The 15,418-nt window shown below is 49.3% G+C and overlaps 1 protein-coding gene across 3 annotated transcripts in view; it reads left to right on the top strand.

Annotated features, from left to right (window-relative positions):
- PIWIL1 (piwi like RNA-mediated gene silencing 1) overlaps window positions 1–15,418 on the top strand; it is a 394,474-nt gene that overhangs the window by 110,146 nt on the left and 268,910 nt on the right. For all 3 annotated transcript variants that reach the window (XM_056533540.1, XM_056533559.1, XM_056533548.1), the window contains exons 7-8: window positions 4,793–4,873; window positions 14,380–14,577. In XM_056533540.1, the coding sequence (XP_056389515.1) occupies window positions 4,793–4,873; window positions 14,380–14,577 (279 nt within the window). The remainder of the gene's footprint in view (window positions 1–4,792; window positions 4,874–14,379; window positions 14,578–15,418) is intronic.

Genomic DNA, 15,418 nt, shown 5'->3' with positions numbered 1-15,418 from the left:
CCTCTTCGTTGGCAGACGCGAGTCTCCTGGGCTGGGGAGGTGTGTTTTGGGACCTGACGGTCCAGGGTCGCTGGTCTTCTCAGGAAGCCCGCCTTCCCATCAATTTCCTGGAGCTTCGGGCAATCTTTCTTTGCCTCCTCCACTGGGAGACTCTCCAGGGTCGGCCGGTCTGTGTTCAGTCGGACATGACGGCTGTCGTATACATCAGTCGCTAAGGCGGTACCCGGAGTCGTTTAGCGATGGAGGAGGTCTCCAAAATTCTCCTCTGGGCCGAGGCTCGAGTTCCTGCTCTTTCGGCAATAAACAATCCAGGTAGGGAAAATTGGGAAGCGAACTTTACTTAGCCGCTCTTCGGCAGACCCAGGGGAGTCGTCTCTCCATCCGGAGGTGTTCTCTCAGATCTGCAATCTCTGGGGGACCCCGAATGTGGATCTCTTCGCATCTCACCACAATGGGAGGGTTCCCCTCTTTGTGGAGAAGTCGCGGGACCCTCTGGCCTTGGCTGTGGACGTCCTGGTCATCCCATGGTGGTCCTTCCGTCTCCCTTAATTTTTTCCGCCCCTCCCCCTCCTGGGTTCTGAGAAAACTGAAGGCGGAGGGCATTCCTGACATTCTGGTGGCTCTAGATTGGCCCAGACACGCGTGGTACTCTGACGTAATCCGGCTGGTCCACGATGTACCGCTGCGTCTTTCTCTTCGCTCCAATCTTCTTTCACATGGTCCTCTTTGCCACCCCAATTTACTGTTGCTGCATTTGACGGCATGGCGGTTGAAACCGCGGTATTGAGAGCGCGCAGGTTTTCCTATGAGGTAATTCGTACCATGCTTCGGTCACGAAAATCTTCATCTGCCAGGATTCATTACTGGACCTGGAAGGCTTATTTTCAGTGGTGCGTGCCGCAGGCCTTTTCTCCGGTGGTGTTTTGTTTTCCGCGCCTTCTTGCTTTTCGCAAGTCGGGGCTGGACCAACATTTGATCCTTAGCTCTCTTAAGAGTCAGGTGTCTGCTCTATTCTTTTCCAACTACAGTTGGCCTCTAATTCCCATGTCCTCACCTTCTTGCAGGGAGTGGCCCACAAGGCTCCACCTTTCAGGTCCCCCACTCCTCCGTAGGACCTCAACCTGGTGCTTGAAGCTTTGAGGGAGGCTCCGTTTGAACCCATTAGAGATGCTTTTCTCCTTTCGTGCAAGGTCGCCTTTCTCATTGCCATCACTTCTCTTCAGTGGGTCTCTGAGTTGGCGTCTCTTTCCTGCTGTTCCGCTCTTTTGGTCCTTCATCGGGACATTGTGTTTTTTCGTTCACCTCCTTCCTTTTTGCCCAAAGTAGTTTCCTCCTTTCATGTGAACAAAGAGATCATTCTGCCTTCCTTTTGTCCGTCTCCTTCCAATGCCATGGAGCGTTCCCTTCACACCTTTGACGTGGTTCGGGCTGTCCGGACCTACCTTTCAGTCACCTCCTCTTTTCGGCAGGGTGACTCTTTTTTCGTGATTCCTGAGGATAGTCGCAAGGCTCTTCCGGATTCCAAGGCGACCATTTCTCGGTGGATTCGCCCTGCCATTTTGGAATCGTACTCCCGCAAAGATTCCACTGTGCATTCCACACGTTTCGTTGGGGCTTCTTGGCCTCTCCGCAATAGGGCTTTGGCTCTGCAAGTCCGTAAGGCGGCCACCTGGTCATCCTTGCATACTTTCACCAAATTCTACCAGGTGCATACTTTCGCATTGGCTGATGCCAGTTTGGGCCGCAAGGTGTTGCAGGTGGCAGTGGCGTCGTCCTCTGCTTGATTTTGAGTTGAGTATTTTTCTCCCCACCCCGGGGGACTGCTTGGGTATGTCCCACTGTCTGTGTCTCCAATGGTTTCCGAAAAGTAGATTTTTTATGCTTACCGTATAATCTCTCTGAGGATCCATTTGGGGACACAGCGCCCACCCATGGTTTGGGTACGAGTTTCGTTAGTTTTGTCCGAGGGGTGGCTCGGTTTTCCTTTTTTTGTCTGGTTCCCTCGGACTCCTGCTGGTTTCTTTTTCTGTCGGTTGCATCCTACTGCTTTGGGACTAAACTGCCAGGAGGGGCCGACTTTTTTTTGTATGCCTAGTGTCAGTGCCTCCTAGCGGCAAGAGCATATACCCACGGTCTGTGTCCCCCAATGGATCCTCCGAGAAAGAGATTTTACGGTAAGCATAAAAAATCTACTTTTTACACTTTTTTTTTCTTTACACTTGTATAGCTCCCATAGGGGACTATACCATGCAATACCTTGATTGCATACACTGATCAATGCTATCATTGATCAGTGTTATTGGCGCTCCATTGCTCCATCCTTGATCTCAGGTATGGAGCAATCAATCGCTGATCGGACACTGTGGAGAAAGGAAGGGACCCTCCTCGTGTAACCTCAGCTGATCGGGATAGCCGCGGTGATCCCAATCAATCCGACTGAGCTGCCAGGAAGCATTTCTTTTACATTTAGATGCGGCTATCAACTTTGATTGATGGTGAGGTCTGATATTAGCCCCGGGTCCCGGCCATTTCTAGGTGACGGGCCCGACCCGCTATGACGCGGGGTCCCACGTTATAGCACGGGCGTGGGAGCAGGGTGTACAGGTATGCCCTGCGTCCTTATGAGGTTGAGGGGCTTATTCACATTCAGTAACTTTCAAAACTTTTTTTTTTTTTTTTATTTAAGTCCCCAACTCAACTCAATAGGGACTTATTAGGGTTATAGGTTGAACTTGATGGACTCTGGTCTTTTTTCATTCTTATGAACTATGTTACTATGTTATAGGGGCTATAACATGCAACTTGCAATTGCATACACTGCAATGGTTGGCTGCAGCATCAGTGCACTGATTGTACGACAATCCCGCCGTCCACTTCAATCCCGCGATTTTGCCACGGATGTCCCGATCAGCTCCTTGAGCTAACTGACAACGTTAGATCCTGCATTTAGACACCACAATCAACTTTGATAGTGGCGTCTAAAGGGTTAATTCTAGGCATTGGCCCGAACAACGATTTGCAGCGTTAACTGACAGTGCTGACTCTTCAAATTTCAGGAGCGGGACCAGGGTGTACAGATTCGCCCTTGATCCTTAAGTACCAGGACACAAGGGCGTATGTCCTTAGTCCTTAAGGGGTTAAATATAATAAAAGGCTACCCCTCTCAGCCTCCAAAAAGCTTAGCATCTAGCCGACCTCACAAACTCTCTCTTAACACACAATGCATCCCTAACCTAAAAAAGAAGACATTCAGTCCAGTCCCCTCCTCTCATTAACTCCCTCCCTAATCTAACTCACAAATTAACTTCTTCTCTACCATGAGTATTTTTATCCAATTAAGGCTGGGTTCACACTACGGTTTGTAATTACGGTTCCCGTATACGGCTGGGAGGAGGGGTGGGCGCTGCTTAATCGCGGCGCCCGCACTCAGCCATATAGGGAACCGTAGTTAATGTATGTCTATGAGCCGACCGGAGTGAACCGCGGCCTTCGGTCGGCTGCTTTTTCGGCCATATGCGGTTTCCCGACCGCAAGCAAAAACGTGGTCGACCACGTTTTTGCTTGCTGTCGGGAAACCGCATACGGCCGAAAAAGCAGCCGACCGGAGGCTGCGGTTCACTCCGGTCGGCTCATATTCATACATTACCTACGGTTCCCGAATACGGCTGAGTGCGGGCGCCGCGATTTAGCCCCGCCCACCCCTCCTCCCAGCCGTATACGGGAACCGTAATGAAAAACCGTAATGTGAACCCAGCCTAAGTCCATTAATTGAAACTATAATTGGCCAGCTAATCGATTCTGAAAATAATTGTTAGTTGCAGCCCTATTATAATGCTTTGCCAAGTGTTTTATATAGTAGGAGTTGTAGTTTAGCAACAGCTTGAGTTTCCCTGTCTGGAATGATACTGCCATAAGGGTCTGGCATTTTTTTACCCTTACCCTGGCGTTAAAACAAAAACGCTATAGTTTTAGCATCCCTGAAGGGAAGTAGTAATTCATAGCATCCCTACTTCCCTCTGCAGCCAGACAGATTCGAGCGAAGCATAATGCTACTCTGTAAACTGTCCCTGCAGAGATCGGGACTTCAGCTGTGCCTCAGCTGTACAGCTGGGAGCACAGCTGATCCTGAGCAGTAGATATACATCGTATATCTACTGCCCAGCAAGATCTTACAATGAGCCTTTGGTGTGTAAACAGTATACACATTGCTGGTTTAACCTCTTGCCTAGCTGTGCCAGCCCAACAAGGAATAAGTTATCTTACACTGCTGGACAGTGTAGGTTAACCCTTCGACAGGTATACAGTATGTACAACTATGTTTGGAGAGCTGTATATAATGTACTGTATATAGGAGCCGACATCCACTTACCATCCTGGCTCCTGGCTGTTTTTGGCTGTGTAGCTCCGCCCCTATTTATGATGTTATTAGGGGCGGAGATACAGATGGGAGCCAGGATGTTAATGGAGTACTCCAGAATAGGAAAATTGTACTCCATACTGCCAGCAGTAAAAAAATAAAGAGGTACATACCTTCCTTTGTTCCGCTGCGGTCTCTGCCGCGATCCTCTTCCTGGTTGCCAGTGGTCGGCGAGTCATACTGTGCACTGGAGTACTATTTTCCTATTCTGGAGTACTCCTTTAAGTCTGAGGCTTTGTTAACATTGTACATTTCTATGACTAGTGGAATTAATTAAATTGAATCATTTTTATTCAAGATGGAAGCCTTACACCATATTGTACAATTTATAGTACTAAATATCACGACAAATCAACTTTTGTTTTCTTTCTGTAGGCTTCTCAAGATGATGAATATGAAGCAAATAGGCCGTAACTATTATAACCCGAATGATTCTATAGATGTCAAAGCACACAAGTATGTCATTTTTTTTCACTTCTCTCCTGTTATTTTGAAACTATGACGTGTCGTAAACTTTCCTCAAACCAATTAATAAGAAAATATGAACAGGAATGTGTTGCTCACTTCGGCTGTAATCCTAATATATCAGCAATACTCCTATAATCCATAGGAGAAAGTATAAAATAACAAAACAATAGGTTAAAGTCCTCACGGATATATGGGATTATTATAGAAACAGAGAACTTTTTATTTTATTTTTTATAAAGTATATAATGTGTGAAGAGATGGTTAAATTTACTACTTGAATCCTTAATGATGTTTACATTTTTTTTATATATTTATTTAAAAGAATAACGGTAAAGCACAGTATTTATGTATACACAATGGCCCAGATTTATCAAACTGTATGAGAGAAAAAAAAAGTGATTTTCCTACAGCAACCAATCACAGCTCTACTAACGAGCTCTGGTAAAGTGAAAGCTGAGCTGTGATTGGTCCTTGTCGGAAAATCACTTAAATTTTTCTCTCACACAGGTTGATAAATCTGGGCCAATATGATCAAATAAAAAGGATAAAATATGCAAAATAAAAAAAATGCATGTAAAAAATAAGACTGCATTCACATCTCAATTAGTGCCTCTCATTTCTAAAGCTCAAATTGGCTGCAATCATACTTGCACCGACATGCACAGATACATTTACTACTATGGTCCGCATAGAACCAACCTTAGTCAGGTAGTGACTACGTTCGATTCATTTTCCAAATGCCTGTGACTTTGGATTGGAACTGAAAAATATGGTTGACCACCCTTAACAAGCTACCAAACCTGTGTCTCTGTCGTGATCATTGAAAAGAGAAAGATTTGGTAACCTGTTAGGGGGGTGCATTCACGCTACATTTTTGCAATACTGTTCCCTTATAAGTGTTCAGTTAGAAAACAGTATGGAGCCGTATTGAAAACCACGTGCATTGACTCTGCATTGAAAACCGTATGCCAAACAATGCATCTGGTTGCATCCCTTTTGCGTCTTGTACGGTTTTGTCCGTTTTTTCCCCGTACCCAAAACAGTAGCCTACCACTGTTTTTGGTCCGGGGAAAAAACCGTATTGAAACTGTATATGTATTTTTATTTTTTTTTACATGGGAGTCAATGGGAACCGTATGTGCGTACGGTTCCATCCGGTTTGCACCATACGGTTTTTGACTTTGCACAGTTTTTTTTTCTTGGAATTTCAATCAAACAGGTGAAACTTTATTCATAATGGAGTGAAAAGTTGAAAACATACACAGTTTTTTCTTAAAAAATAGATGCAACCATATCACTTTTCAAACCATATATGTTACGCCGAGCGCTCCGGGTCCCCGCTCCTCCCCGGAGCGCTCGCAGCGTTCTCTCATTCGCAGCGCCCCGGTCAGACCTGCTGACCGGGTGCGCTGCGATATTACTCCCAGCCGGGATGCGATTCGCGATGCGGGACGCGCCCGCTCGCGATGCGCATCTCGGCTCCCGTACCTGACCCGTTCCCCGTCTGTGTTGTCCCGGCGCGCGCGGCCCCGCTCCTTAGGGCGCGCGCGCGCCGGGTCTCTGCCATTTAAAGGGCCGCTGCGCCACTGATTGGCGCAGCAGGCCTAATCAGTATTCTCACCTGTGCACTCCCTACTTATACCTCACTTCCCCTGCACTCCCTCGCCGGATCTTGTTGCCATTGTGCCAGTGAAAGCGTTTCCTTGTGTGTTCCTAGCCTGTGTTCCAGACCTCCTGCCGTTGCCCCTGACTACGATCCTTGCTGCCTGCCCTGACCTTCTGCTACGTCCGACCTTGCTCTTGTCTACTCCCTTGTACCGCGCCTATCTTCAGCAGTCAGAGAGGTTGAGCCGTTGCTGGTGGATACGACCTGGTCACTACCGCCGCTGCAAGACCATCCCGCTTTGCGGCGGGCTCTGGTGAATACCAGTAGCAACTTAGAACCGGTCCACCAACACGGTCCACGCCAATCCCTCTCTGGCACAGAGGATCCACCTCCTGCCAGCCGAATCGTGACAATATATGGTTTTTAACAGAATACGGGTTAAAATTTGGACACACGTTTTGATACTGTTTGGTACAGTTTTTAGGAATCCGTTTTTCTTCCAATACCTGATATGGCAACTGTATTGCAAAAACGTGGTGTGAATGCACCCTTAGGCAAAAAAAATGTATTGCTTTCAAAGAGCGACAAAAAGAGCTGTCTTGCAGATATGATGGTTTTAATGGCTTACAAAAATGTTTTGAAACCATTATGTTGCACGGTTAGATAAAATATCTGAGAACGAAAAAAAACAGGAGCACACGCACACTCTTATAAAAACATTCTGATTTTGGAAAGTGATTCCTTTCTGAGTTCACAGACAAGTGAGAGTTTAATTGTCTCTAAATAAATGTTAAATGGGTACTCGCTTAGAGTCTTCGCCGGGAGGCATTTTGTTCCGAATGCTGGGCAGTGGAGTACCCCTTTAAGTCTCAGATCTGATTAGATCAACATTTTGGAAGTGATTCAGTTGTGTCAAAGATTGTAAGAGTTATATTTTCTCTCCCATTTGATCAAATAATGTATACCATCCCATTACCGTACACATTCCTCATCGGCATGGACTCTTCACTCTAGATATGCCAAGAATATGTAGGTGTAGCACTAGCTCAAGAGATCCGTATAAATATTGTAAGGTCCATCCTGATGCGGTCACCTTACAGCAGTGGGATGGTATACACTCTTTAATCAGATGGTATGCTAAGAATCACCTTTTCTCTATCGGCTCCATTGGGGGACACAGACCGTGGGTGTATGCTGCTGTCTCTAGGAGGTTTGACACTATGGCAACAAAGAAGTCGGCTCCTCCCAGCAGGATATACCCGCCTCCAGGCCCTGAGCTAATCAGTTTTAGCTTGGTGTCTCAAGGAGGTGGACATGGTCTGGATTTCTCCAGACCAGGTCTTATGTTTTATTATTTTCCTAGTTAGGGAATGTGTTAGTTGTTTATTCCTTTTTCTTTCATGTTTTCCGGTGGGGACTCAGGAACTGCGGCTCACTGTTTCCCCATTGCGATTGAGGAGGCACAGACATTGCGTATATGCGCTGTTCACCCCCCTTTGCCAACGGTCAGCGCCTGGGGTTGTACCTCATGGGTCCGGGTCCCCCTATTCCCTGCTCGCCTTGCTCGCACATGGTAGCTCTTTTCACGAACCGGCAGGACTGGTAGTGGATCCTCTGGACCAGAGGACCTGTTCTAAGTGGTTACTGGTTTTCACCAGAGCCCGCCGCAAGGCGGGATGGTCTTGCTGCGGCGGTAACCACCAGGTCGTATTCTCCAGTAGCAACTCAACAGCTCTCAGGCAGCTGATATGGCGTGGTACATAGGGAGCAGGCAGGAGCGTAGTCGGACGTAGCAGAGGTCAGGGCAGGCAGCAAGAGTTCACAGGCGAGTAGGAGGTAGCAACGGGTTCGGCAAAAGGCAAGGCAATACACACAATAGGAACGCTTTCTCAGAGGCACTAGGGCACAAAGATCCGGCAAGAGCAGGAAGGGGCAGGTGCCTTTTATAAGGAAGGCAGGGGAAGAGAGGAACCAACGCACCAATTACCGGTGCGCTGGCCCTTTAAATTTACTGAAGGCGGCGCGCCCTAGAGAGCGGGGCCGCGCGTGCCGGGAGGCAGAGAAGGACGGCGCAAGGAGCGGGGAGCCAGGTGAGTGGAGCTGGGACGCGGTGCATGAACGGGGGCCAGCCGTCACAGCAGCCGCGTCCCCGACACAAGGGAACCCGGACTCCCGGTCAGTGTGACTGACCGGGAGACGCCGGGATCCTGGGGCAAAAGAGCGAGGGGGCGGATGCTCCGGTACGGGGACCGGAGCGCACGCTTTAACAGCTCTGCTTGATGCAGGTAACAGAAAGCTGACTGAAGACCTCACAGAAGACTCCATTAGGTAAGTTCTTCTGACTGAGGTGAGTATATATATTCCTTTCTCCCTTAGGTGCTGACTCGTAACCTCTGGAGACCCTCAGTTTTTGGCCCACCTTTAAGGGTCTAATGGGGCTGGCCTGTGCAAGGGGCTTAATCTTTATTATTCTAGGGAGAGCTGTGGCATATTGGGATGAATGGCTTAGTTTTTTCTATGCACTCGTGTGTGTGTGTGTTACTGTGCACTCTTGTGTGTGTGTTACTATGCAGCTGACAGCCGCGGCACTGTACTGTATGGGCCCATGAAGCACAGACTTACTTTCACTTCGGCAGCAGACTGCTGCCGGCGCATATGAGTCTTGCCCGCTCACTTCCCCGCGAGCGCATATGTGGACGACATGTGCGCTCGAGGAAAGGAGCGGGCGCCATTATTATTCTCTTCACCGGCATTTCGGCGGCCGGGGAGATATAGCTCCGCCCACAGGGCTGCCGGAGCTTACTGGAGGAGCGAATCGTCACCAATCAGCGCTGTGTGCGCGATGCAGGTGGCAGGGGTCAATCAGACAGTGCCCCTGCTCCAGGAACGCCCCTCTCCGGCTATATGCTAGTCTGTTCTCCTCTCTGTCTACATAGAGCGGAGTTTCCTCACAGCAGGGACAGAGTGTTACAGTGTTGGGGTTAAAACTTTACTGCTACAGGGGACACAAATCTGTTCCTCCCTCTAAACAGACAACTGGACTGTTAGTCTCCTATTTTGTCTGTATGACATGTAATTCCTAAATGCCTGGTTGTGCTGAACCCACTGGCTCTGTCTGCTCCACTGCTCCCCCAAACCCCCTAGCTCCCCCGGATGTTACAGTTCCGGTGGATTCGGCCGCCCCTCCAGCCTTGGTTTCTTCCTATCCCTGTATATGGCTGACTTGACTCAAGTCTCCATTTCGGTGGCTGAGGCCTCCCGTGACGTGCTGTCTGTCTTGAAGAGGTCTGCCCTGTGCCGGCCCTCTAGAGGGTCCCGCTCCTCTTCTCCACAAGCCTCACGCTCTCACAAGCGTACTAGGGGTGCTTCTTCTAACTCTTACATTGAGTCTTCAGGTAGTCGTGGGCGCTCCCTTTGTGGGTCTCGCCCCCTGTGTCATTTGGTCACAGACGTCGCTCCTCTAGAGGACGTCCCCGGAGTCGCCGCTCTGCTTTGCCAGAGCCGCGTACCCTGTCAGGTTCGCCCCCCCTCCAGGGCTGCCTCCACTCGTTCACATACTCCTGGTGTACTGGCGGATGAGGCTTGCGAATCGGCATCTGACTCAGAGGACCGCTCGGAGACAGTTCAAACGGTGAACTTATTGGTTGTGGCCATAAGAGACACCTTTCACTTAGAGGACCCAGGATCTTCGGACGTGACTCCTGAAGTATCCTTTCATTGTGTTAAACCAGCACCTCAAAGGTTCAGCTCTCACGCTGAATTTGACATCCTTCTGGAATCTACATAGAGACATCCGGAGAAGAGGTTCCCGGGGATGAAGAGGGTTCAAGTGCGTTACCCATTCGCCAAGGGCCTTGCCTAAGGTGGTTTCCGCTCTCGGTGGATCCACCAATTTCCCGCCTCTCTAAGTCTATTACACTGCCGCTAGCAGATGCGGCTGCTCTTCTCTGCTTCCCACCTTCGCCTCTGCATGGGTGTCCAAGGCCCTTTCGGTGTGGTACTCAAAACTCAGTCAGGGTATCCTGGCGGGATTCCCCCCCCCCCCAGAGGATCTATTTTGCTTTGGTTCTTCAATGCTCTAAAGCTGGGGACTTTCTGTGCACAGCTTCAATGCAGTCAGTCCATTGTGCTGCCTTTGCTGTGGGTCTCCTAGCGGCCCTCCGCCGCTCCATGTGACTTAAGGCGTGGGATGCGGATGCCGCCTCAAAGGGCTCTCACCGAGCTTCCTTTTACTGGTACCTGTCTTTTTGGCAAGCGCCTTGACGAGATTATCTCTGAGGCGACGGGGGGGGGGGAGGGGGTACTGGGGGGGGGGTGTAAGAGTTACTTATTGCCTCAAAATAAGGCTAGCTTTACTTCCCGATTTCGCGTTCCTAAACTGGAGCCTTCATGGGACAAGAAGGCTCCCTCATTCCGGGCGCGTCCGTCTTGGAAATCGGACACCAACCGTTCCGGCCGTTTTGCGGCAAATTGGGCAACCGCAATCCCACTTCCGCATAAAGTGAAGCCCCCCACCCGCAGATTTTCTTGGGTGGGAGGTAGTCTCTTACTTTTTCGAGACATCTGGACCACCCACATTCAGGAAGTCCCGAGCCCCCCGGTCTCCTCTGGCTAAGCTGTTTCGGGAGGCCCTCCAGTCCCTACTCAGGGAGTTATTGTCCCCGTTCCTCCAGGGGAATGTTTTCGGGGTTTCTCTTCCAATCTTTTTGTGATCCCCAAGGAACGCGGTTTTGTGCGACCAATTCTGGACCTCAAGCGTCTCAACCGTCATCTTCTCCGCCACTTACGTATGGAATCTCTCCGTTCGGTAGTGGCATCCATGGAACAAGGGGAGTTTGTTTCTTCGGTGGTCATCAAGGATGCCTACCTCCATGTTCCAATATTTCCCGGCCATCAGCGGTACCTCCGCTTTTGCGGTTCCGGAGGGGCATTTTCAATTCATAGCCCTCCCCTTTGGTCTGGCCTCGGCTACACAGGTTTTTACCAAGATCCTTGCGCCACTGATAGCCCTGTTGCGGTCGAGAGGAGTCTCAGTGATCCCTTACCTGGACGACCTTCTCATCAGGGTTCCCACCAGAGTCCAGACTCTAGAGAATGTGGATCTCACTCTCCAGACCCTGAATCGTTTCGGGTGGATGGTCAACTGTGACAAGTCTGTCCTCTCTCCCGCCCAGTCTCTGATCTTCTTGGGACTTCATTTTAACAGCCTCTGCCAGGACAAACGTCTGACGCTCCTGTCAGGAGTCCGCTCTCTTCGGGGCCAGGCCCCAGTTTCCATCCGCAATTGCATGGAAGTCTTGGGTTGGATGGTAGCGACCATGGAAGCCGTACCCTTTGCCCAGTTTCATTATCGTCCCCTTCAACTGGCGATTCTCTCTCGATGGGTCAGATCTCCTCTGTCTCTCGATCGCAAGATTACTCTCCCTCGTCGGATCCGTCAGTCTCTGCTCTGGTGGCTCCACTCCCCATTCTTCTTCAGGGGCGATCATTTCTTCCCCTCCACTGGCAGGTAGTTACAACGGATGCCAGTCTGTCAGGCTGGGGCGGTGTGTTCAGGGACTGGACGGTTCAAGACCTCTGGCCTCCCCAGGAAGCCCTTCTTCCGATAAACATCTTGGGACTGAGGGCAATTCTTCTTTGTCTTCTTCATTGGGAGTCCCTGCTTCGGTCCCGCCCTGTCCGCATCCAGTCGGACAACGCCACGGCCGTAGCGTACATAAATCGGCAAGGTGGCACTGGCAGCTCGGCAGCCATGGCTGAGGTGACAAAGATTCTCATCTGGACGGAAAACAAGGTTCCGTCCATTTCGGCGATTCACATTCCGGGTGTGCTCATCTGGGAAGCGGACTTCCTCAGCCGGTCCTTAGCCTACCTGGCGAGTGGTCCCTACATCCAGAGGTCCCTACATCCAGAGACGTGGACCTCTTCGCGTCTCGGCACAATCGGAAGATCCTTCCATTTGTGTCAAAGTTCCAGGACCCCCTGACTCTAGCCGTGGACGCCCTAGTGATTCCTTTGGCGGGTTTGCTCTGCCCTATCTGTTCCCTCCCCTTCCGCTCCGTCCCAGGATCCTGAGGAAGCTCAAAGCGGAGGACATTCCCGCCATACTGGTAGGTCCAGATTGGCCCCCGAAGGTCATGGTACGCCGACGTGGTCAGGCTCCTGGATGACACTCCACTGCGCCTTCCACTTCGTTCGGACCTGCTGACTCAGGGTCCTCTTTGCCACCCCAATTTAGTAGCTGCATTTGACGGCGTGGTGGTTGAGACCTCGGTTTTGAGAGCCTGCGGGTTCTCTTTCCAAGTCATTCGCACCATGCTCAGGGCTCGCAAGCCCTCCTCGGGAAAAATTTACCACCGTACCTGGCGGTATTATTTTCGTTGGTGTGAAGCTCAGGTCTTGTCTCCTGTTACTTTTTCTGTCCCCCGTCTTCTCTCCTTCTTGCAGTCGGGATTGGAACTGGGGTTCTCTCATTTCCCTTAAGGGTCAGGTTTCGGCCCTTTCTATTCTTTTCCAGCGCCCTCTGGCTTCTAATTCTCATGTCCGGACCTTCCTTTAAGGAGTGGCGTATGCTGCCCCCCCTTATCGGTCACCTTCTCCCCCTTGGGACTTGACTCTGGTTCTGGGGGTCCTCCAAGTTGAACCCCTTAGGGAGGTGTCCCTGCGCCTCCTTTCTTGGAAAGTGGCGTTTCTTGTTGTTATCACCTCCAGTGTCTGATTTGGCAGCTCTCTCCTGCCGTTCTCCGTTTCTGGTGCTTCACCAGGACAAGGTTGTCTTCCGGCCTTGTTTCGGCTTTTCATCTCAATGAGGACCTTGTTCTTCCGTCCTTTTGTCCCGCTCCTTCTCATTCTAAGGAACATTTACTCCACAAACTGGATTTGGTTCGAGCTGTTAGGTCTTTCCTCTCTATCTCTTCTTTGTTTCATCAGTGCGATTCCTTTTTCGTCCTTACGGAAGGTCGTCGTAAGTGACAACCTGCTTCCAAGGCCACCATTTCTCGGTGGATCTGGTCTGCCATTTCGGAAGCCTATCGCTGTAGGGGGAAGATTCCTCCCTTCAGGGTTGTGGCTCATTCTACCCGTTTCTGTTGGGGCGTCCTAGGCTCTCCAGAACAAAGCCTCAGCTTTGCAGATTTGCAAGGTGGCTACTTGGTCGTCTTTGCACTCTTTCTCGAGGTTCTACCGGGTTCATACCTTTGCATCAGCTGATGCTAGTCTGGGCCGTAAACTGCTGCAGGCCGCAGTGGAACAGCCATCTGCCTGACTGATTATCTGCCCACCCAAGGGACGGCTTTGGTATGTCCCACTGTCTTTGTCCCCCAATGGAGCCGTAGAGAAAAGGAGATTTTTTAACACTTACCGTAAAGTCTCTTTCTCGAAGGATCCATTGGGAGACACAGCTCCCGCCCTTTTGGGTTTCTCTTTGGTTCTCTGTCCGAGGGTGTTTTCAGTTATATCTTTTCTTCTGGTTCTCGGACAGTTCGTGTTTTATCCTTGACCTGTCGGTCCCCTCCTATTGCTCTGGTACTAAAACTGATTAGCTCAGGGCCTGGAGGCGGGTATATCCTGCTGGGTGGAGCCAACTTCTTTGTTGCCATAGTGTCATACCTCCTAGAGACAGCAGCATACACCCACAGTCTGTGTCCCCCAATGGATCCTTTGAGAAAGAGATTTTACGGTAAGTGTTAAAAAATCTCCTTTTTTATAGCAATGTTGCAAATTAAAATACTCATATGTTAGTTTTTGTAGTGTGCTGCTGTAACTTCTGTTTCTACCCAACCGTCTGTGACATGTTTGTCTCTGGAATGTGTCTGTGACAGATAAAATGGTTTTTAAAGTTACAATGCCCATTTAATTCGGTCTTGCTCTATTTTATTTTATTTTTTAGGCTAGCTGTGTGGCCAGGCTTTACAGCCTCTATTTTGCAGTATGAAACTAACATCATGTTGTCCATTGACGTAAGCCATAAAGTTCTCCGAAGTGAAACCGTCCTGAATGTAATGCACAATTTACATTTAAAAATTGGACCACACCACTTTTTTGACGCCTGCAGTAAAGAACTGATTGGACAAATAGTTCTTACCAAGTAAGTTTAGTGCTTCCTTCAGGACATTGTAACTTGAAAATTATGTAACTTGAGAAAATGACATATTAACATTTAAAGTCACTGGCTCCAAAGCCACCAAAGTGTCACACAAAATCTATGTTCTACCATATTAATACACAAAAGGGTAGAGGGGTTATCCGCCATCTCAAATTGTGGGCAGGTAAACACATGAATCACATGTACTGTGTAGAGAGAAATGAGACTTCACACACAGCAAGCTGTAAAAGAGAAAGTAAGTAGAATTTAAAATAAAGAACTGTGCAGAAAGTGTTGTCTTACCTGTGTCATTGGGAGCACAATTGGATGGTCACACAACAGGATGATTACACTTCAATCCAAATACATCACCTATTGGTGAAAGAATTACCTTAACCCCATAAGGACCACAGGTGTTTCCGTTTTTGAACTTTCATGTTTTCTTCATCACCTTCTAAAAATCATAATGCTTTCAATTTTGCACCTACAGACTCATAGAAGCACAGTCTCCCTCACTGTCTGCTGTGTGAAGAGAAGGGGGGGAGGGGTAGAAGCACATTGCTGCAGTGACTGAGCAGGAGACAGAAGACTGAATGGAGGATTTATTTGTTTAAAAATTAAGTGTCCCTACATGTATATATGTATGTGTGGATATATATGTATGTGTAAATATCTGTGAATATATGAAGTGAATGGGTGTAGGGTGTGTGCTACAGGGGGACTACAATGATATGCTTCTAGCTGTTGCAAAACTACAACTCCCAGCATGCCTGCACAGCCAAATGATGTGTGGGGATGCTGGGAGTTGTGGTTTTGCAACTCCCAGCATGCCTGCGCAGCCAAA

This window comes from Hyla sarda, chromosome 1 (genome assembly GCF_029499605.1).
Source record: "Hyla sarda isolate aHylSar1 chromosome 1, aHylSar1.hap1, whole genome shotgun sequence".
NCBI lineage: Eukaryota > Metazoa > Chordata > Amphibia > Anura > Hylidae > Hyla > Hyla sarda.
Note: the sequence above shows the minus strand (reverse complement) of the source record. Positions and strands in the feature narration are given on the sequence as shown.